This window comes from Dicentrarchus labrax, unplaced genomic scaffold (genome assembly GCF_905237075.1).
Source record: "Dicentrarchus labrax unplaced genomic scaffold, dlabrax2021, whole genome shotgun sequence".
Lineage (NCBI taxonomy): Eukaryota > Metazoa > Chordata > Actinopteri > Moronidae > Dicentrarchus > Dicentrarchus labrax.
The window spans coordinates 21233645-21257597 of NW_026136702.1; the positions used below are offsets into that span (position 1 = coordinate 21233645).

General features: G+C 40.8%; 1 protein-coding gene across 5 annotated transcripts in view; it reads right to left on the minus strand.

The window, feature by feature from the left end:
• Positions 1-23953, minus strand: part of LOC127352298 (G-protein coupled receptor 4-like) — a 128442-nt gene that overhangs the window by 20800 nt on the left and 83689 nt on the right. Inside the window, exon 3 of one of the 5 annotated variants that reach the window (XM_051380596.1) lies at positions 5974-6051. The exons of the other annotated variants lie outside the window; for them this stretch is intronic. Coding sequence (XP_051236556.1) covers positions 5974-6051 — 78 coding nt within the window. The remainder of the gene's footprint in view (positions 1-5973; positions 6052-23953) is intronic. 5 annotated transcript variants of the gene reach the window in all.

Here is a 23953-nt window from a genome sequence, read left to right on the forward strand (position 1 = left end):
AATGATTAAAAACATAATGACACAATTAGGCTGTTATTAAAGGTCCAGTGTGTAACATCCAGGAAGATCTATTGGCAGAATGAATTGCATATAATATACCAGTAGTTTTCATTAGTGTACAGTCATCTGTGATTAAAAATCATTGCATTTTTATTACCTTAGAATGAGTTTTTATCCACAGAGGTCACCATGTTGAACCACCATGTTTCTACATTACCAGAACAGACAGACCAAACACTGGCTCTAGACGGGGCCTTTGGTATTATTCTCCTACACACTTTGAAGGCTGAGCTGTATTTAATGTTTGTAATGTTTTAAGAGTGATATCCTGAGTAATAGCCTACCAGTTTTTTCAAGTGGAACTGATCAGTGACCAAAGTCAATATTTTGTAGTTAAGATCACTGCTTTGCCCCCCTAATCTTGGTGATCTCAAAGAAACACTATTGTTTAACTCTGCATACTGAGCTCTCCCTCACATCATGCCGTCCAGGAGCTGACTGCACGATGAGCTGATGTTTTAGTAAATCAGACGCTGAATACACATAGATTGACTGTAAACTCAGTGAAATACATCATTTTAATTTTTCCCCCAAACTTACTATCTAGTGGAGTGCAATGTGTAGGTTTTGCCGTGGTGGCTATTCCTACCTAGGTTCATGAGCACCTCAAGCCATGAGGGAATATACTACTTAGCAAAGTATTATGCAGGAACATTTCCCATATAGCAAAGATATAGATAGTCTAAACCCAGCAACCACCTGATATGCAAATATATGATTAATCAATTAAATTTGTATAGCACCAATTCATAACAGAAGTTATCTCAGGGGACTCTCAAATAGAGAAGGTCTAGACGGACTCCTTATATCATTGTTTACAGAGACCCAACAGTACCACCATGAGCAAGCACTTGGCAAGGAAAAACTGCCTTTTAACAGGCAGAAACCTAGTACAGACCCTTCGGCTCCAGGTGGGTGGTCTTCTGCCTCGACCAGTTGGGGTGTCAGCAGATAAATATTTTAAATGCATTAAGGGGAGCAGGAGCTCATGAGTTTGCCAAAATCCCTTCTTGTGGAGCCTAACATTAGCCTTGGTAGATTGGTTGATGCGGGCAGATGGACAGCTGTGGTTGTAGCTGAGCATCTTAGATGGTGAAGGGATAGCGTTCGCGTTAGGCCACAGCTCAGCAGACATCACACAGCTTAAGCAGAACCAGGATCTCGCCATGGGTTGCAACCAACGACAATGAACAAGGGAGCCAACCGATGGTTTGGAGCGATGATGCAGGGATTTAATCATAGAAGAGAAAGGACAAAATGTAGTGTTAGTCATAGCAATGAAATTTGAGTGCCTTGGTGAGATCTATCAGATTATGAGTGTGTCAAGAATATTGAGCACATGTGATGTGATCTTCTAAGGTTAAATCAGAGAAGGGAAGATTATGCTGAGGATTAAGATGAGATCTGCATGCATATTCACCCCTGAGAAACCCATAAACGTCATTAACAGAACTTCTTCCAACATATCAATATAAATGAAAACATTTAATGCACCAGTGAATTGTGTGAGGAGTCTTATCGTTGCCTTGAGGATGCGCCGTTTAAAGCCATGAGGAGCAGCTGAATGGAAGGATTTCCAAGAAGACTCTGGGATGCTGGATCTTTACATCGAATGTGAAACTGAATCCCTGCTAGCATAGCTTTGATACTTGCATTTGAGGATGTTAGGATCAAGTAAAACAATAAATGCACAAACTGTAAATTATTTCCACTGTGGCAGCTCACAAAACGCCATAATATTTCTGGGACCATCTGCTGCCCCAAACGACAATTGGGTAGAGTTCATAAAGAGCAGTGAATTTAGAACTGTTTAAGGGACTGAATTTCTGTTGTCTGCAAACCACTCATTATGAGAACCCCCCAAAACCAACAGAGAAAAGTGAAAACTAGGGGGAATCTGCATATTCCTTATAGTCATTTAAAAAGAAATGCTGGTCCATCATCAAATAACAAAGACTAAAACCCCATATCTGTGCAACAGCCTTAGTCTAATATGAGGTATCTTAACATTTTAACAGATTTTAGCCAGACCAAGCAATGTGATATGAACGACCTTGAGAGAGAAAGCACATGCAAAGTTAGAGAAACTCTCCTAGAGAGAATGGGGCAGCAGACCGGATTTGATGGCTGTTCTGATGCGAGACAGCTTGTCTTGTTGCAGAGACGCTTGCATGAGCACACTATCAAGGGTTATGCGAACGAGGAACGAGGATAAGTCAACTACTAGAAAACCATCTAGAAGATGCAAGACGAGACGAGTTTGCAAATGTGTAGCGAAACCAGCAAACTGCTTCTGTCAAGAAGGGCTACTGCAGCAACCGAATGCCAGTTTAACAGAAACATACAATTAGAAACCATCTACACTGAAAAGATGCCATGCAAAGGGTAAAGTGGTATGACTTTGAAGGCATCCAGTGTCTGCTTTTCCCAGCTATACACAAACCTCTGGGCACTGCGCATTCTTCAAAGCATAGAAGGAAAACGGCTCTTGAGAAATTAAGCCATATGTGTTTCGAATAGAAGATCGCGAGGAGCTGAGAAAACAATGATAAGACGTTCTGTTTTTGTTGCTTGTGGAACACCTAAGAATATACTCTGAAGAAGGAGAAGGGAGAGTTTAACAACGACCTAACATGCATCCTTAATAACCTCTTTGAAAAGAAGATCCTTTACTACTTCTTGCTCTGAAATAGCCAACTGCAGGTTTTTACAGAGATGGGTCACTTTTGGGAGCCAGCATAGACCTGCTATTGGAGGCTGAATTACAGAAATTAGCATGGATTTTAACTGCGGCTGAGATTTGGCAGTCCTTGCAGAGCAGTTCTTGAACATAGGGAAGTTATTAGATAATGTTTGTGATGATGATAACAGCTGTTTAGCCACTAAAACTAACTTTGTTTTAAACTAAAGATGAGTTAACCGACAAACTGTGTCAATTTTATTTTATTTTTATATTCATTATATTTTTTATCATTTTGTCCACTAAAAGAGAAATATCACTACCCAAACATCACTCTAAAACTGGAAAATGTAAAAGCAAACGTCAAATTGTTAACAGCATCAACTATCAGATAGCTTAGATTCCAGCTAGTTAATCCTTATACTTTCATAAGGAGAATATGTTTTAAATTCCTTAGCGGAACGAATAACCGGGAGAACCAGGCTGTTAATACTCAGGCCCTCAATGAGGTCTTGTCTCTGAGTTCTGAAAATCTGATTACTATCTTCCAAACTATGGAAAATCTCCACAATCCGCAAATCTTTTGTAAGCAGGTCAGACCCACATTACACAATAATAATAATAATAATAATAATAATAGCCACAATCATTATAATTATTATCTTAAATCACCATTACAATCACCATTCCATCGCAATCATCATCATCACCACCACCACCACCAACGTCATTATCATATTTGTTTATTTGTTGTTTATTTTCTTCCCCATCTATTTCTCTGTTATTTCTTTAGCCTGTCAATATAAATTTGTTTTTATTAATTGCTGAGTGAGAAACAGATTAGAATTTGACTCCTGAGTGAGTCAGGAATCTCTACTGCAGGGGCCAGCTAGTTAATCCTTATACTTTCATAATAAGAATATGTTTTAAATGCCTCAGCGGAACAAATGGCTGTTAATACTCAGACCCTCAAAGAGGTCTTGTCTCAGCATCGAGGCATCTCTGCAGTTTGCTGCAAAGATAGCAGACTAGCGATTTATAACCTGTAAAATGTCTGCCGATAATGGCAGGACGACTATATACCCCATCTAGATCTGACTGAATCTGAATGTACATTGCAGCTTTGGCAAAGAAGGACCCAGAATCCTGTGGGGTGTGACGTCAGCAGGCAGCGGACAGGTTGAGCGGTCTCACAGGTAGCAGAAGATGGCCTGGTGTTTACGGGCCGACGAAAATGCGTTGTTTCCAGGGAATTAATTGATGACACTTTCGAAGTGATTCCACATCGAGGAGACAGAATGATTCTTCGGTATCGGGACCAGGATCAGATCACCTCGATCTTAGAGGAACATGGTCGGCAGTGGAGATGCTGTGTTTAGCAGCGTTTAAATCCGAGTCCTGGACATGAGCGGAGCTCTTTTGAACCGAGAGGTAACTGAAGAACTCTTCATGGTTAAGGCCGGATGGAACTGAGATGTAGCGAGCATACAGCTCTTCCAACATGCGGTGCACGGGCCCGCAGGTGAGTCGTTTGCGGGTGATGCGGCCTCAGCAGACTGAGTCTGGGTGTCGGAGATGAAGCCAATATCTTCCCCTCAGACGGAGACTCACTCTCCGAGACAAAGATGGCGAGAGACATAGTGACCATAAAGCCGAAAGGTAGGATTACAGTCGCATTTACAATGATGGTCAGATTAATCAACAACAGAAAGCTTACAGCGCAGCAGGCAGCAATAGCTTACAGAGCAGCAGCAATACGGATGCAAGGCAACAGCGGCATTGACTGAGCAGAGGGAGACCTGGGAAATTGTGCAGTTTAAATAGACCGCCAGATTGGAAGGAAGCACTTGGTTAGTGATTATGGAATAAGGCATGTCATGAGTGTAATCAGCGCGGCTCGAGTTGACCTGCCTGAACTAGCTCGCAGGCTTCGCTCCATCTGGCCCTAAGAGTCTACAGCCATGCTAGCAGGTCTGTGAGGCTGTACCCAGTGGTTCATTTAGCTAAATGTTCATAAAGACAATGTTACCATGTTAGCAGGTAATGGTCGCCATCAAAATCAGCTAATAAACACAAAATACAGCTCAGGCTGGGGGGAATGTCATCAGTTTTGTAGGTATTTGGACATATATCAAATTCAAATGTTTGACCTGATGATGGCGTAAGATGGAAAGTTAGGACATCGCTAAAGTTATAACTGTTCAACCTCCAGGCACCTCTGATAATGCTGTACCAGTTGCTCTGACAATCTTGATGACTATTCATACTTTGCACGTGACGTCACAACTACTAGCTGGCGGGCAAGAACATCATTCAACGAAACCCAGTAAACTAATAAAGGATCTTGCCAGGACGTCGCCAGTTTTACTATACAAAAGTGTATATTATTTATATATATATATATATATATATATATATATATATCATATGTACATGATTTGATATGATGAGAAGAAGAATACATGTTACAGTACACACGTTACTGTTGTACTGCATCTACTTACTTACTTACAGTTACTTTGCATACATAACGTTACTATGGTACAGTTATTACTACTACATTAACGTTACAACCTAACAGATTGCTAACAGGATTAAAGGCATTTCGCTGCCCCAGCTGCTCTAGTCTGTTGTCTGATGCTATGTGGAGTGGATAAGCAGGTAGGCTACAATGTTTGACATCCTGCTAGCCATATATGATACAGCCTAGTTGGCATAAGGTTTTTTTTAAATAACGTTACTTATCAAGCTGTCATTCGCCGGCAGGCAGGTTGTATATATTCAGATGAAGACTTCATCACACGACGGAACAGATGTCACTTTGTGTATAGCTACAAACATGCAACGTTAGCGGGTAACGTTAGCTAGCTAACTAGTAACACTAACCTTTGCTTTGATTATGAAGATATTCCTGTTTTTCACCTCCCATACGACAGTGTTGTTAACCCATCCCCTCTTGAAAAAAAGATAGCTATCCGTACTTTTGTAGGTTTCATTTTTTGTGTGGTGTAAGGTGACGGATATATGTAAATTTGAACAGTTTAAGTGAACGCTGGAATGGAGCCACAACTGTAAACTGTAAGTGTTAAGGGTCCAATTAACTTTTATATAAATTTGAATTTTTGAGTAAATGATTCCTTTAAATTTATAGGTCTTTACCACACTTTGTCCCAGCCCCATGTGCCACATGAGACAGACAGTAAATCAATCAATCTCAGTCTTAATGTACATACCTGAGAATAAAGAGCATAGATGGCCATGAGGGTAAAAGGAAGGCCGATACAAATGATTATGTAAAAGATCACATCCAAGTTAAAGTAAACCTCTTCGTTATCCTCATTGTTGGAGGTGATGTTGCTGTAATTATAACTGTTGGCCAGCGAGGTGTTGTTAATGTAGAAATCTTCCATTCTTCAGGGTGAAACCTGTAGTTTGAGAGATCAGGTTATAGAAAGGGAGCATGCTTTTAAAATATCTACCTAACATTGGTCAATGATATTACTAAAGCTGTGAGCTGCAAGTTCACACAAATACAGTATACACACATATATATATATAATATACCCACAAACATCAGTTTTACACAAAATGTACCTTAAAAACCTGCAAGAGCCCAACTGAATGAGTTCCCTACACCCACATCTGATGAGTTGTCCTCTGCATCTAACCAGTCTACAGTAAACATGGTCCTGTCAATCTACACCTCCTCTTGTAAGAAAGTAAGAAAAAAAAGTAGTCAGGCACAAATACATTATTACTGCCCCCCCTGCTGGCCTGAGTGGAATTATTTCACACAGTCTATCTGAGCTGCTGCATTCAAACTGTGCAGGTCCCAGACAACAATTAGTATCTTTCTTCACAGGATCCCAAAACTCAAACTTTGTGTTTAAAGGAGGTGAAAGTAATGAATGTGATTGGCCATGATTGTCACAGCCTTTGATGCACCCACCCTAAGTGCGCCACAGGTCCACCAAAGGTCGTACAAGGGAGCCTGACAATGAAATACCAAAAGAGGCTTTGCACGCTCCAGACGCACTTGGCAGGGCCCGCCTGATTATCTGGCTGCGCCACTGGGTTCACCAAAATAGAGTCTGCTGTGTTTTACAGGGGAAAGAAGAGAAGAGAATTATACTCTGTCTATCTGTAACTTCATCCGTTTTTCCAACAAATGTTGTGAAGTAGTCTGTTTCTATGATAATTATCAACTAATAATATTTTTAACATCACAATTCAGAATTCATTCAAATTTTTCAATGATTTAGACAGGCCAATCCCTGGCCATACTTAAAGGACTTCTTTGAGTTCAAGTCCTCGAATGACAACAATTTCATCATTCAATTTTTCAATTCAATTCAATTTTATTTGTATAGCGCCAATTCATAACAGAAGTTATCTCAGGACACTTTTCAAATAGAGCAGGTCTAGACCGAACTCTTTAAAACATTAATTACAGAGACCCAACAGTACCACCATGAGCAAGCACTTGGCGACAAGGGCAAGGAAAAACTGCCTGTTAAAAGGCAGAAACCTAGGACAGATCCTCCGGCTCTAGGTGGGTGTTCGTCTGTCTCGACCAGTTGGGGTGAGAGAGAGAGAGAGAGAGAGAGAGAGAGGGCAGAGAGAGAGAGAGAGAGAGACAGACAGAGAGGTGCACAGCAACAACAGTATTGGCAATGGCAATCTAGCAGGACCATGGCAGGAGGCTCCACCAGGATCAACAAGAACCTGCGAGATGAGAAAGCACAAGAACTCCGGGGAAGAAGTGAAGTTGGTAACATGCATTTATGGAACATGAATGAGTGCAGAAAGAGAGAGGAAGGGAGGAGCTCAGTGCACCATGGGAAATCCCCGATAGTCTAGGCCTATAGCAGCATAACTAAGGGATGGTTCAGGACTCATCTGATCCAGCCCTAACTATAAGCTTTATCAAAGAGGAATGTCTTAAGCCTACTCTTGAATGTGGTGAGGGTGTCTGCCTCCCGAACCACAACTGGAAGCTGGTTCCACAGGTGAGGAGCTTGGTAACTGAAGGCTCTGGCTCCTGTTCTACTTTTAGAGACCACAAGTAGCCCAGCATTCAGAGAACATAGTGTTCTAGTGGGGTAATAGGGTACTATGAGCTCTTTAAGATATGAAGGGGCCTGACCATGAAGAGCTTTATAGGTGAGGAGGAGGATTTTAAATTCTATTCTACATTTTACAGGGAGCCAATGCAGAGAAGCTAGTACAGGAGAGATGTGATCTCTTTTTCTACTTCCTGTCAGTACTTGTGCTGCAGCGTTCTAAATTAATTGGAGAGTTTTAGTGGACTTATTGGGGCAACCTGTTAATAAAGAGTTGCAGTAATCCAGCCTTGAAGTAACAAATGCATGGATTAGTTTTTCTGCATCTGTCTGTGATAGTATGTCTAATTTTTCTAATATTACGTAAATGAAAGAAGGCAGTCCTAGAGGTCTGCTTTATGTTAGAGTTAAATGACAAATCCTGATCAAAGATAACTCCAAGATTCCTGACAGTGGTGCTAGAGGCCAAGTTAATGCCATCTAGAGTAACTATATCTTTAGACAGTGAGTCTCTAAGGTTTTTAGGGCCAAGAACAAGAATTTAATTTTTTTCTGAGTTTAACATCAGAAAATTGCAGTTCATCCAGGATTTTATGTCCTTAAGACATGTTTGTAATTTAGATAATTGATTAATTTCATCGGGCTTGATTGATAGATATAACTGCGTCTCATCTGCATAACAGTGAAAGTTAATGGAGTGATTCCTAATAATGTAGCCTAAAGGGAGCATATATAAAGTAAATAGTATTGGTCCAAGTACAGAACCTTGTGGAACTCCATGACTAACTGTAGTATTTATTGAAGATTCATCGTTAACATGTACAAACTACGAGCAATCTGATAAATATGACTTAAACCAGCTTAGTGCGGTTCCTTTAATGCCAATTTGATGCTCAAGTCTCTGTAAAAGAATATTATGGTCAATGGTGTCAAATGCAGCACTAAGATCTAATAATACAAGTACAGAGACAAGTCCATTGTCAGAAGCAATCAGAAGGTCATTATTAACTTTAACCAGAGCTGTCTCTGTGCTATGATAAACTCTAAATCCTGACTGAAAATCCTCAAATAAACTATTGTTATGTAGAAAGTCACACAACTCTTTGGCGACTACTTTCTCCAGAATCTTAGAGAGGAAAGGGAGGTTAGAAATCGGTCTATAGTTGGCTAAAACCCCTGCGTCAAGAGTGGGCTTTTTAAGAAGGGGTTTAATTACAGCTACTTTAAAGGACTGCGGTACATATCCTGATAATAAAGAAAGATTAATCATATCCAGTAAAGAAGTGCCAATTAAGGGAACAACTTCTTTATGCAGCCTAGTTGGGATCGGGTCTAATAGACAGGTTGATGGCTTCGATGAAGAAATGATTGAAGTTAACTGATGAAGATCGATAGCAGAAAAACAGTCTAAATATATATCTAAGTTTACATTGGCAGAAGTCATGCAATGTAAACTTTGTATGCTGAAAGAGACGCAGCTATCCACCTACAAAAACTCTGCTTCCAACCTGCGCAAGCATGTACAGATAAGATAACCTCACATGAAGCTAAATAACGTTACATGCAATTAATCACGGGTCCATGCAATTAATAACTTTACTCAATCATGGTATGCTAACGTCAGTGTTAGCAGCCAGCTTTACAGTGCTAGTTAGCGTTAGCTAACTTGGTAGTAAGTTAGTAAGCTTCATTTTAAACAATCAAATTTGACTCATTCCTTAATTTCACACAGAATTATGCTAATGTTGCTATGATATGTGTTGAAAATTGCTTATGAGTGTATGAGAACATGAGTGTAGAGAATGTTTTGGTTTTTGTAATGGCAACATTATGATGAATTAAGTTGCCACATAAATGAAAGCCTAAATGTCTGATATATTCTATGTGTTTTGTGTGTATTTGTCACTTAACACAGGTTTGGCCTATGTGAAGCATCACATTGAGCACATGACAGAGGATGAGATGGAGCATGTCGGCCATTCATCAGATGAGGACGATTTCTTCTTATCACTTATGTCCAAAAAGTCAAAAGGCACAAGTGAGCTCGATGGGTTCCTTGCCTGTGTCTCAGACAAAATGGACCTACTGAACTCTTTTCCTCTCATCAAAAAGCTCTCTCTCAAACTCAACACTGGCCTGCCTGCTTCTCTGCTTCTGTTTGAGCTAGAATGAACTCTACTAACTTTGAAAACCAGCTCCTGCACAAACTAAATTGCCAGTGCATTGAGTAATTAAGGGAGAACTGTAATCTGGATCTATCTGTGATCTATGGGTTTTCTTTAATAAAAAAGTGAGTTTGAGCTTTGTGTATGTTTTTTTTTGTGTATGTTTTTGTACAGAAGTAACTAAGTACATTTTAAATGAGCTACTTTTTACTTTTACTTGAGTAGATTTTTTTGGTACTCTTTCCACCCTTGATTATACATATAAAATGTTATATTATATATATTATAATTATACTATATACTATATATTTGTGTCATGTCCAGGAAACTTTAAGTTTATTTATTCTGTTTTGTCACGTGTCTATGTTGTCTTGTAATTTCCTGTTTTATTTTGGTTCTACTTCCTGTCTGTCTCTTGTCACCAGCTTTACTTTCTCCCTTTGTCTCTTTTCCCGCTCCTGGGATTACCTGTCTCCGCCCTGATTGTTTCCACCTGTGCCCTTACCTTGTGTGTGTATATATAGTCCGTGTCTCCCTTTGTCCTGTGCCAGTTTGTCTTGTCCCATGCACCAGAGAACCAGCGCTTTATCGATCCATGTCAGATTGTCAGGTCTTGTTGTTTTGTTACTTTGTTTGCTCGTGATTTTCTGTTTGTTTTCTCAGTCTTAGCATTTCCTCGCAAGAGTGATTTTCTGTTTGTTTTCTTAGTCCTAGTATTACCTCACAAGAGTGTTTATTGTTTTGTTAACAAAACTTTATTTTGATACTTTTGTCTGAGTTGTGCAATTGGGTTCTAGTCCATAGTTCGGTCGTGACAGAATGAACTGGCCAGCATGAACCCAGCCAGCTCAGACCACCTGTTGGCAGCCATACGCTCACAAGGCGCCCGCCTTAATCTGCAGGAGGACCAGATATCCGCCCTGCAATAAGGAGTGAGAATGCTGGCAGGCAGTCAAGAAGAATTTAGGTCTGGCATGACCGCCCAAGTGACTATCTTGACTACCCAGATTGAGCAAGTGCTTGCTCACCTGACCAAGAACCCCTCAGCCACTCCTTCCCCGGCGACTGCCGCAGCACCACTAGTTCCGGCTACCCACGCCCCGACTCCTCGTATTGCTCCACCCGAAAAATTTTCTGGTGAGTCTGGAGAATGCCGTTCATTCATTGTGGACTGTGAAATGCACTATGAACAATTGCCATCAGCCTTCCCCACAGAAAAATCCAAGGTGGCCTTCATGATCTCCCATCTCACTGGGAGAGCATGGGATTGGGCTACGGCAGAATGGTCCCGTGGATCACCGATCTGTCAATCCGGGGATTGGTTCATAGAGGCGTTGAGGAGAGTTTTCGACCCTACCACGTCAGGCAGAGAAACGGCACGCAAGCTCAGCAGCATCAGGCAAGGCAAGGACTCTGTTTCCGATTATGCCATCCGCTTCCACACCTTAGCCACAGATAGCGGATGGAATTCCACAGCACTGTATGATGCTTTTTCAAAGGACTTTCTGATTCCATACAAGATTTGTTGGTTCCTCTCGATCTGCCTGAGGATCTTGACTCTCTGATCGCATTAGCGGTCAGAACTGACCATCGCCTGACAGAGCAGAAGAGAGACAAGTCCTAAGCTAGTTTTCCTGGACCACGCCAGAGGTCGTCCTTCGCCTGCCTCACACGGATGGAGGGATTCTATCCGTTCGTCATTGCCAGTCCCGAGGAGAGCAACACCTCTCAGCTACTCGGAGGAGCCCATGCAGCTAGGAAGGGCCAAGTTGTCTGCAGAGGAGCGACGACGCCGCCTACAGGAAGGGAGGTGCTTCTATTGTGGACAACTGGTAAATGGTAAATGGACCTGTACTTGTATAGCGCTTTTCTAGTCTTCCGACCACTCAAAGCGCTTTTACACTACGTGCCACATTCACCCTTTCACACACATTCACTCAGTGATGGCAAAGTCCATCAAAGAGAAACTAACTCATTCATTCACACACCAATGCACGGCATCGGGAGCAATTTGGGGTTCAGTATCTTGCTCAAGGATACTTCGACATGTGGCACCAGGAGCCGGGGATCGAACCCACAACCTTCCGATTAAGGAACGACCCACTCTGCCTCTGAGCCACAGCCGCCCCAACTGGGACATCTGCTGGCAGCATGCCCAGTCAAAGGGAGAGCCCACCAGCTGGAGAAGGGATTCCGGGTGAGTCACTCCTCCACCTCTGACAGCCCTTCCCACTCCCTGACTGACATCCAGGTAAAACACCATGACATTACGGTTTCTCTGGGAGTATTAATTGACTCTGGGGCAGATGAAAGCTTTATGGATTGGGATTTTGCTCACAAGCTAAATGTTAAGACCTTAAAACCTTTATCGCTGCCCTTGGAGGCTAGTGCCTTAGGCAGCTTCCTTTTTAAAGTAACCCATGTAACTGAGCCAGTAGATGTGACCATTGAGGATCACCATGAACTGATGTCTTTTCACCTGATGCACTCTGCCCAACACCCTCTGATCCTGGGGTTCCCCTGGCTCAAGAGACATAACCCCCACATTGACTGGTGTTCAGGGAAAGTTATGGGATGGGGAAGGCCTGGGCTTGACCTGAACAAAAAGGTGGAAATTGGGGTGGTTGCTGACCTTAACTCTGCTTCTGTTCTGTCCCACACAGACTTAAAGGTTGACTGGCCTGACCTGACCTCCATTCCCAGTTGCTACCATGATCTTGGGGAGGTATTCAGTAAGAGTAAGGCCATGTCTCTACCACCCTATCGACCTTATGACTGTCCTATTGAACTTATCCCAGGGGCATCGATTCCAAAGGGGAGGTTATATTCCATTTCGGGCCCTGAGAAGGTAGCTATGACTGACTATATTGAGGCGTCCTTAAAAACAGGACTCATCCGCCCCTCATCCTCCCCAGCAGGGGCAGGGTTTTTCTTTGTGGGTAAAAAAGATGGTTCCCTGAGACCCTGTATTGACCATGGACCTCTAAATGACATTACCATTAAGAATCGGTACCCTCTGCCTCTCATGTCATCTGCCTTTGAACAACTGCAACAGGCCAAGATTTTTACAAAGCTTGACCTGAGAAACTCATATCACCTGGTCTGCATTAGAGAGGGGGATGGTGGAAGACTAACACTCCTTTAGGGCATTATGAATACCTGGTAATGCCATTTGGACTGACCAATGCTCCTGCAGTATTTCAGGCCCTAATCAATGACGTACTGAGGGAATTCCTCAACCAGTTTGTGTTTGTCTTTTTGGATGACATCCTGATCTTCTCCCCAGATAAAGATTCTCATGTTGATCATGTCCACCAGGTTCTACAGCGACTGCTGCAGAACCAGCTTTATGTTAAAGCAGAAAAAAGTGAATTTCATGCCAAATCTGGGCTTCATCATAGCCCCTGGTCAGATACTAATGGACCTGGCTAAAGTTAGCGCTGTGGCTCAGTGGCTTACACCTGATAATTGCAAGAAGGTCCAGCAATTTCTGGGCTTTGCTAACTTCTACAGGCAGTTTATCAGAAACTTCAGCGCAATAGCTTCTCCTCTTCATGTTCTCACGTCTCCTCAAGCTCCATTCCTGTGGTCTTCTCAAGCTGAGGAGGCCTTCACCCGGCTCAAGGAGATGTTCACCACCGCTCCCGTTCTCACGGTTCCAGACCCCAGTCGGCAGTTTGTGGTGGAGGTGGATGCCTCCAACGAAGGAGTAGGAGCGGTTCTCTCGCAGCGCTCTGCCAAGGACCACATGCTGAATCCATGTGCCTTTCTGTCCAGGAAGCTTTCACCAGCAGAGCGGAACTATGATGTCGTTAACTGTGAGTTACTTGCTGTGAAGATAGCATTGGAAGAATGGAGACATTGGTTAGAGGGGGCCAAACATCTTTTTGTGGTCTGGACCGATCATAAGAACCTTGAGTATATTCGCAAGGCCAAGCGTTTGAATTCCCGCCAAGCCAGATGGACTTTTCTAACCGTTTTGATTTTACCTTGTCTAACAGGCCGGGGTCCCGGAACACCAAGCCTGATGCCTTGTCTCGTCTGTTTGACTCCGAGCCTGCTGCCAAGGAACCTGAGCCCATCCTACCACGACACCGTGTGGTAGGAGCAGTAACATGGCAGATAGAATCAGAGGTGAAGCGGGCTAATGGTGAGAACCCTACACCTAGTGGTTGTCCGGCAAATCGCCTGTTTGTCCCTGTTGCTTTGCGTCCACAGGTGATTCACTGGGCTCACACCTCTCAGCTTACCTGCCATCCGGGAATCAAGAGAACGATGTACGCCATCCAACAAAGGTTCTGGTGGCCCTCCATGGAACGTGAGGTCCGGGAGTATGTGGAGGCGTGTTCTGTCTGTGCCAGAAACAAGACCTCCTCCCATGCTCGGATGGGACTGCTGCAACCTCTCCCGATACCCAGTCAACCATGGGCTGAGATTTCATTGGACTTTGTCACAGGGCTTCCAGTCTCCCAAGATAACACCACTGTTCTTACAGTGGTAGACAGATGGTCTAAGATGACTCATTTTATTGCCTTGCCAAAACTGCCGTCCGCCAAAAAGACGGCAGAAATGTCTTTCGCATCCATGGCTTTCCTAAAGACATTGTGTCAGACCGAGGGCCCCAATTCATCTCTCAGTTCTGGAAGGAATTCTGCAGTTTGATCGGTGCCACCGTCAGCCTTTCGTCTGGATACCACCCTGAGTCCAATGGACAAACGGAGCGGCTCAACCAGGAACTGGAGACTTGCCTCCGTTGCCTGGTATCTCAGAACCCAGCGTTCTGGAGCAAGCACCTGACTTGGGTGAAATACGCCCACAATTCTCTTCCCACTGCGGCCACAGGGCTGACTCCCTTCCAGTGTCTTTGGCTACCAACCTCTCTTGTTTCCAGAGACAGAGAAAGAGGTCATCGTCCCATCTGCCCATGCCATGGTCCGGCGTTGCCACCGCATCTGGACAGCTGCTCGTGGGGTCCTCCTGCGTAGTGCGCACCGCATGAAGAAGGCTGCAGATCAGAGGCGCCGACCTGCTCCTACATACCAGCCAGGCCAGAAAGTCTGGCTTTCAACACGGGATTTGCCACTCCATGTCGTCTCCCGGAAGTTGGCTCCCAGGTTTGTGGGTCCATTCCCTGTGTCCAAAGTGATTAATCCTGTCTCTGTCCATCTGCACCTTCCCAGGTCCCTGAGGGTGCATCCTACTTTTCATGTTGGCAAGCTCAAACCGGTTAAGGAGAGTACCATGGTTCCCGCAGCCGTACCTCCTCCACCCCCCAAATGGTCGACGGTGGTCTAGTCTTCTCAGTTAAGAGACTCTTAGCAGTTCGTAACCGTGGAAGAGGACGCCAGTATCTGGTGGACTGGCAGGGCTATGGCCCGGAACAATGCTCGTGGGTACGCTCAAGCTTTATTATGGACCCAGCCCTCATCAGACTTCCACAACCGTCATCCTCAGGTTCCTGGTCCGTCAGGAGCCGTCCCTAGAGGCGGGGGTACTGTCATGTCCAGGAAACTTTGTTAAGTTTATTTATTCTGTCCAAGTGGAAACTACAGTAACAACAAAATGTCTGTTAAGCAAGAACAACCCTATCTAGCCAGTGTGTGGTTTGTCCGTTCTGGTGCTATTGTAGAGACATTGTGGTTCAACATGGCATTCATGGAAGAGATGATCGTGTCTATAGATATAAAAGGCTCAATCTAAGAGAGCAAAAACATAACTATTGTCATTTTCAAGTAAATACACTAATGAAGAGGAGGGATAAAGTGTTGCACTCTGTTGTTCTTGAAGTTAAATTAAAGAGAATTACTTTTGGAGACAATCAGACGTGTGTTGATTTTTCTCTTTTAAATCCACTAATGAATGATGATGGTAACATTTTAACATCACAATTTAGATTTAATTTTAATTTCATAAAAAGCATAAAAAGGATTCCCCTGGAGCCCCCTACAGATGCCTGGGCTAAGCCCCCAGTGTCCTTAACTCCTAAAAATGCCCCAGCTTCAGAGTAAGAGTTGTCTGCAAATTGTACTTGTAAGATATCACATACATTTCCTGCTATAAAGATGTTGCTGATATTTGGTTTTATCATGTCCTTATTTTCCTCTGATGTTGGTACTGAAAATGCACATAAAGTTTTTCTTATTTGTACAAAGATTAACAAAAAAGCAAAACAAATACACTTTTAGGTGGACTAACTACGAGGAACAAGTAAAATAAACCATAAAAGGCCTTGGAAAAAACTTTGTATTTTCTGATTTTAACAAACAGTGAAAATAAAGTTTTAGGAATGAGACGGTGTGGCAGCTATAATGAGCTCAGTTAATTACAAAATTATATCTGGTTTACTTCTGTGATTAAAGGATAATAATAATGATAGACACCAAACAGATAACAAACCAATAAGACACATAATTTACATTTGTTGAAGACATCACAGTCAACCAGAACAAATTCACCAAAACATTTCCCAGTAACCAGTTCTCCCACAGCAGAGTCAAAATATTGCTTCCTTTTATCTACAGTTAGAATTCTTATTGAAAATCCTATCTGTAGATGACTCTATCAGTCTTGTCTCTTTCTATTTTCCTACATTTCTCCTTCTGTTTTCTCCCCTTTCTCTCTCTCCCTCTTTCTCTGCCTACATGAAGCTGACTGTGTAAATGTTGTCATCATTCATACTGATGAACTGCTAATATCATTGCTGTCCATTCTACAACAACACACAGAGGCCAAAAGCTTGTCTATGGTCCCTTTCCTCATGAAAACATACATAACTAAGTCTGCAAGAGGATTCAAGCAAATAAACATGAAAGACACAAAAGTGAAGGTGTTATTTCTTGTTTCCTCTGCCAATGACCAAATGATTCTGGGCAGGAACAACAGCGTGTAAATAAGCAGCACCAGGACCAAAATTCCCACAATTCGTCGTTTTTCATCAGAGGGGACTCGGCTGGCAGACAGGGCTTTGAGGGTTCCACCAAGGAAGAATATCAACAGTGGGAAGGGAAGGAGGAGGAAGACACCGAAGATGATACATTCAACGTTAACATCATCCAAGAAAATGAAAGGGAGGTTAACAAAAAAGAAATGACCCAGACCACGACACAGCCCACCACAGAGGTCTTGATGGTTCGTCTGAAGCAGTACCACAGCGGGAAGGCGATGACCAAATACCTGTAATACAAGATGGACACATAGTCTTTGAGGAGCTTCAGAATTCTATAGTAATATAATGGTCAGACACAGAAGTAGCTACACACATACTGGATAGACAGATAGCTACCTTTCCAGGGCGACGCACACCATGAAGCCGACACTGGCAATCAGACAAGAATCATAAATAAATTTTAAAATTTGAAATATTTTCTGATCCTCACGACGTGCCAGCCAAACGATCAAGCAGCAGAGCTGAATGAGGTCAGAAATGAGGAGGTTGATGACGTAGATTGGAGCAACGTGATCATTTCGCACCTGCAGGAAAACATTGGTAAGAGTAAACAACCAGCTGTAAACATGTTCTTAACTCCACCTCCTCCCAAATATGTTATCTTGCTCCGACCAGAAATTGCAGTTATTTATGCATTTTTTTGCATACAGTTTTTTGTGCTGTCAGAAATATCAGATATGAAACATTGGTCAGTCACTGCAGTAACAAGAAGGACCAGATTGACTGCAGCTTCTGCAGCTGTGTTTCAGACAAAGATATGACGCACTCTGACCCAAACACATATTCTGTATGTATCAAACAGATCCACTAGACTGGAGTCACAGTTTTTTGTTCTCACCTCACTGCATATGTATTTCACATATGATCACACAATTAATAACAGGACACATGTTAACAGAGGTTAATTACCTTCTCCACTGGATCTACTGAGGTGGTGCATTTTCTCAGCTATCAGTTTGCAGAGAAAATTCTCATGCATTTAGAAACATGTATCAAATAATAGGCATACATAAAGCTAAAAAGCACTTACTAGAAAAAAATGTGGCTGTTATTAAAGGTCCAGTGTGTAACACTCAGGAAGATCTATTGGCAGAATGAATTGCATATAATATACCAGTAGTTTTCATTAGTGTACAGTCACCTGTGATTAAAAAATGTTGCATTTTCATTATCTTAGAATGAGTTTTTATCCACAGAGGCCACCATGTTGAACCATCATGTTTCTACATTACCAGAACAGACAGACCAAACACTGGCTCTAGACGGGGCCTTTGGCATTATTCTCCTACACACTTTGAAGGCTGAGCTGTATTTAAATGGATGCAACCTGCAACTTTACCTCTGCTGCTCTCTCTTTCTCTCTCTCTCTCCACTGGTTTTTCATGCCTTGTGCATTATTATTCCACTTAATCTCCTTTTGCTTTCCAATGAATATGTTGCTTCCTCATGTCTCAATTATTACTGTTAAGTTTTTAATGTTTTAAGAGTGATATCCTGAGTAATAGCCTACCAGTTTTTTCAAGTGGAACTGATCAGTGACCAAAGTCAATATTTTGTAGTTAAGATCACTGCTTTTCCCCCCTAATCTTGGTGATCTCAAAGAAACACTATTGTTTAACTCTGCATACTGAGCTCTCCCTCACATCATGCTGTCCAGGAGCTGACTGCACAATGAGCTGATGTTTGAGTAAATCAGACGCTGAATACACATAGATTGACTGTAAACTCAATGAAAACAGCAGCACATATTTGCTAAATACCATATTCTTAGTAAATCTGGCCCTAAGAGTCTACAGCCATGCTAGCAGGTCTGTGAGGCTGTACCCAGTGGTTCATTTAGCTAAATGTTCATAAAGACAATGTTACCATGTTAGCAGGTAATGGTCGCCATCAAAATCAGCTAATAAACACAAAATACAGCTCAGGCTGAGGGGAATGTCATCGGTTTTGTAGGTATTTGGACATATATCAAATTCAAATGTTTGACCTGATGATGGCGTAAGATGGAAAGTTAGGACAGCGCAAAATTTATTTTCTGTTTTTGGTTTATTTGAGTTTTAACTACATGGTGCCATTAACATTTTAACAGAAGGGTGGAATGGAGCCACACGTAAACTGTATGTGTTCAGGGTCCAATTAACTTTGTAAAAAAAAATATTATTAAGTAAATTATTCCTGTAAACGTATAGGTCTTTACAACACTTTGTTCCAGTCCCATGACACCTAGCCCAAGATTTTTTACAGGCAGATACATGACACAGAGAGTAAATAATTCAATCTCACTTATAACGTACATACCTGAGAATAAAGAGCATAGATGGCCACAAGGGTCCAAGGAAGACTGATACAAATGATTATGTAAAAGATCACACCCAGGTTAAAGTTAACCTCTTTGTTATCCTCATTGTTGGAAGTGATGTTGCTGTAATTATAGCTGTTGGCCAGCGAGGTGTTGTTAATGTAGAAATCTTCCATTCTTCAGAGTGAAACCTGTAGTTTGAGAGATCAGGTTATAGAAAGGGAGCATGCTTTTTAAATATCTACCTTACAATGTTCAGTGATATTACTAAAGCTGTCAGGTGCAAGTTCACACAAATACAGTACACACACACACACACACACACACACACACACACATAGTATACCCGCAATAAGTTTCAGAGTTCGTTTTTAAAATGTACCTTTGAAAGCTGCAAGAGCCCAAATGAGTTCCGTACACCCACATCTGATGAGTTGTCCTCTGCATCTAACCAGTCTACAGTAAACATGGTCCTGTCAATCTACACCTCCTCTTGTAAGAAAGTAAGAAAAAAGTAGTCAGGCACAAATACATTATTACTGCCCCCCCCTGCTGGCCTGAGTGGAACCTTTGAAATTTCTGTTCAAGGACTTGTAGATGAATTATTCTGTTGCAGTTCAAACATAAGAAATATGGTGAATGTGAATGATTACCTTATATATAATGTATTCTTAATTATCCTGACTGCATGTTTTCACCTTAGTTAAAAGTGTTGAGGAGCTGGTCAACATAACTGGTCATACTGGCACAGACAATAACTGAATCTGTATGTTTTGTTCATCATCCCACTATTAGCAGCTCTGTCAAATATGGACAAGAAGCCTTTCCTTTACACTGGTGACTGTCTTTACAGCCATTTGACAGCAGCAGGTAGATGTCTTAGGCTAGATTTAGACCTGTACTTTGACTCTATATACAGTAAGGTGCCATAATATATGAGAAGGATACCCCCCAAAGCCCCCTACAGATGTCTTAAGTCCTAGAAATGCCCCAGCTTCAGTGTAAGAGTTGACTGCAAACTTGTAAGATATCACATACATTTCCTGCTATAAAGATGTTGCTGATATTTGGTTTTATCATGTCCTTATCTTCCTCTGATGTTGGTACTGAAAATGCACATATCCTTCCAACATGTTCAACAAGTGAAAACAAAGCTTCTTTTCTCAAAATCCACAAATAAAACATTGCCTACAACACTTTAATGAGACACACATTTACAATGTGTACATATACAGCAGGAAGACAGATGTAATGATCAATTCATGTTATTTTGACAAAACATCTTCCAATAATAATTGTAATATTATGATAATCTTCCAATCCAATTAATGACTGAGAATGGAAAATGAATGTAGTGAATTAATGAAAAGTAAGGTTTGGGTGCTCCACCTCAGCACTTAAGGCAAATGTTGCTGTTCTACTGAACTTTGGTGATGCAACCTTGTCCAAAGTGAGTTTAAAGAGTAGCCCGACTACATCTGAAGATGCTTCATTTGATAGAGGACTTATTCTAACTATTGTAATTATTTATTAACACCCCCTGCTCTTTCATTGATTTATATCTGCAGAATGTATACTCACCCACCTACTAATTTAGAAAGAGCGACAGCCAATGGTATAATTTCTTCACTCAGTAATAGCAGCTCTTTGTGTACACTGCATGTATACTTTACTTCTCCATTGCTGTTGTCAAAACCAAATTCTGCTGCAGCACCTACGCCTAACATGTAGTTCTCTGCTAAATGTAACTTGGGCCCAATTTCAGTCACGAACAGCACTGAGCAGCCCTGAGTGTATTTTTTACAACAATGCAGAATAACTCAGCACAGACAATAAAGTTATGCAATGTAAAAAAATTATTAATAATTAATTAAATTTCAGGTATCAAATTACACTCTGAAAGACAAAAAAAAAAAGAAAAGACAATGGATTTTCCAGCAATCATTAACCATACCTTAACACATGTTAACAGGGGCGGTCCTAGACCATTTGGTGCCCTAGGCGAGCTTTACTGATAGCATCCCATCCCCACGAGATAACTCATGTCCAAAGAATTGCACATTTATTTAAACAATGCTAATATAAACAATATGTGCAAAAGAATAAACCTGTTCAATAATAAATATACAAAAAATAATCTTTTAAACATATTTTTTACAGTAGTGCAACATCTGAGAACAGATAGTGCACACTAAAGAATCAAAACAAAAAATTAAACTAACAATAAAACATTGTGTGCAAAATTAGATAGTGTAAAATGTGATTCATATAACCTATTAATCAAAATTTAATATACAAAATAAACAAAAAAGGATCAAATTCACCCCAAGTGAATAGAATAATATATTCTACTTCACACTAATATCACACTTCATTCACAATGCAATCTTTCTGGCCTTCCTTGCCGCAAAGTCATGCAGGCTCAGTGGTTAGAGACAGGGTGAGGTTGGCAGGAAGAGCAGCATCTTCAAACAAAGGAAGATGTTGATGATGTAATGAATCTGTGGCATAAAGGTAAAAGTTTATATCAATAGGTGAGAGCAGTGATGATGCTGTTGGTATTTTCTTTAAAACTCATGATGTTGAGATAATCAGGAGAAGAGACATTATTCCAGGCAGACTGCTGATGTTGGATTGTTTTTATCAGGGTGAAAAATATCACATTATTATTGTTTACACAGCTCCAGAAGTAACTAAGAAATGTCAGTTGTTCAGAAAACTCTCAGAATTAACTTTAGTTGGATTTAATATTATATTATGTGGAGATTTTATTAGAGTAACTGAAGAAAATGACAAAGTCAGCAGCACAGTGTTTAAACTGAGCTCTGAGGGGAAACTTAAAAAAAATGTGTGAAGAATCAAAGTTAACTGATGTATGTAGAGCTGTTAACCCCTTTGGAACTGATTTTACTAGGTTTGATTCAAAAACCAAAACTCGTATTGATCAAATATATACGTATCCTCTAATTTTAAAGTAACTCACTACGGAACAGTGTTATTATTTGTCTGACCATCTTTTAGTTAAAACCTCTTTGTCATCTGGAGCCTCAGCCAATAGAGGCTTCTGGAAACTTAAAAGACTCAGACTTGATGACTGAATTCAATTAAGAATCTTAACTATAACCTACACTAATTTATGGGAAATACTCAAAAATATAATCAAAGATTTCTTTAAATTTAAAAGTAAAGAAATAAATAAACTTAAAAATATAAACCATAATTCCTTAATTAATCAATGTATTAGTTTGATGCAGATGAAACAAAGATCTATTACAGATGAAGAAACCATTATAAACTTAAAAACACAAATAGACAGCCTTAATAATGAATTATAATATAATATATATAAACAATCAGAAACCAATAAAAGAGGAAACGTTGCTCAAGCTATAAAATCTGGAAAAAATAAAATCAAAAGCAAGTTCATTAAATCCATAAAAAACAAAGATGGCGGCATTGTATTCAGTGAAAATAGGAAAAGAGAAACAATAAGAGATTAATGTGCTAACTCTTATCAGAAAATAGAAATTAATAATACTAGTGTAAATAGCTTTGTAAAGATTCTCCCTCCATACAGCCCACAGACTTTTAGTTCACTCATTGGTGAAATAAGAAGTAACGAAGTGTTGCAGGCCATCAAACAGCTACATGTTGGGAAAAGTCCTGGTCCAGATGGTCTGCCCACTGAGTTTTATCAGCTGTACATTGAGGAAGTCTTAAACCTGCTCACTTCAATATTTAATGAAAGTCTGCACAGAGGCTGTATGGGGGATTCTTTTTATCAGGGTGTTCTTTGTTTATTATATATAATAGGTGATGGAACAAATATTGATAATTACAGACATCTTACCATCATGAATACAGACTATAAAATAATTGCTAAAATAATAAGGAATAGACTTAATGATAAACTAGATGAAATTATAGATAAAGAGCAAACATGTGCAATTAAAGGCCGTGTGATGTGGGGGATAACCTAAGTATTTTAAGAGAAGTCCTACACAAACCTGAAGATACAAAAGGTTTTTATGTTATTAGTCTTGACCAAAAAAAAGCATTTGACTACATCTCCAGAGATTATCTCTGGGCAGTGATGGAAGCATACGGCTTCCCAACAGGCTTTATTCACATGGTAAGATGTATGTATTTCAAATCTAATGTGTGTGTAAATGTAAATGTTTATTTATCTGAGTCTTTTGAAGTGGAGAGAGGTGTGAAACAGGGCTGCCCTCTGAGTGCAGCTCTATTATCTGGAACATGTGTAGGTCAGGATCATAAAGTCACTGCTGTGGCTTACGCTGATGACATTACAATAATTAAAAAGAATCAGACTGAGATGGATGTTTTCACTAATCATTTAATCTCATATGAAAATGCATCTGGAGCTAAATTAAACCACGACAAAAATGAAGGAGTTTGGATCGGAGCAGAGAGAGACAGACAAAACATTAATATTGAAATTAAACAGGAAATTCAAATACTCGGTCTGAACATCTGCAACAGTGAATGTAGTGACAGAAACTAGGAAAACAAACTGTTTAAAGAAGAGGTAAAGAAATGGGAAAATAAAATTCCTAATTAGAAATCAAGAGTCAAAACCTTCATCCTATCCAAACTCCTTTTTTTAGCTAACATCTTTATCAATCAATACCAACACTCACACATAGACTGGGGAGGTTTACCCAACAAAATTATATATTTTTTCAAATTAATAATTTTAAATAATGAGGTTTAATTACA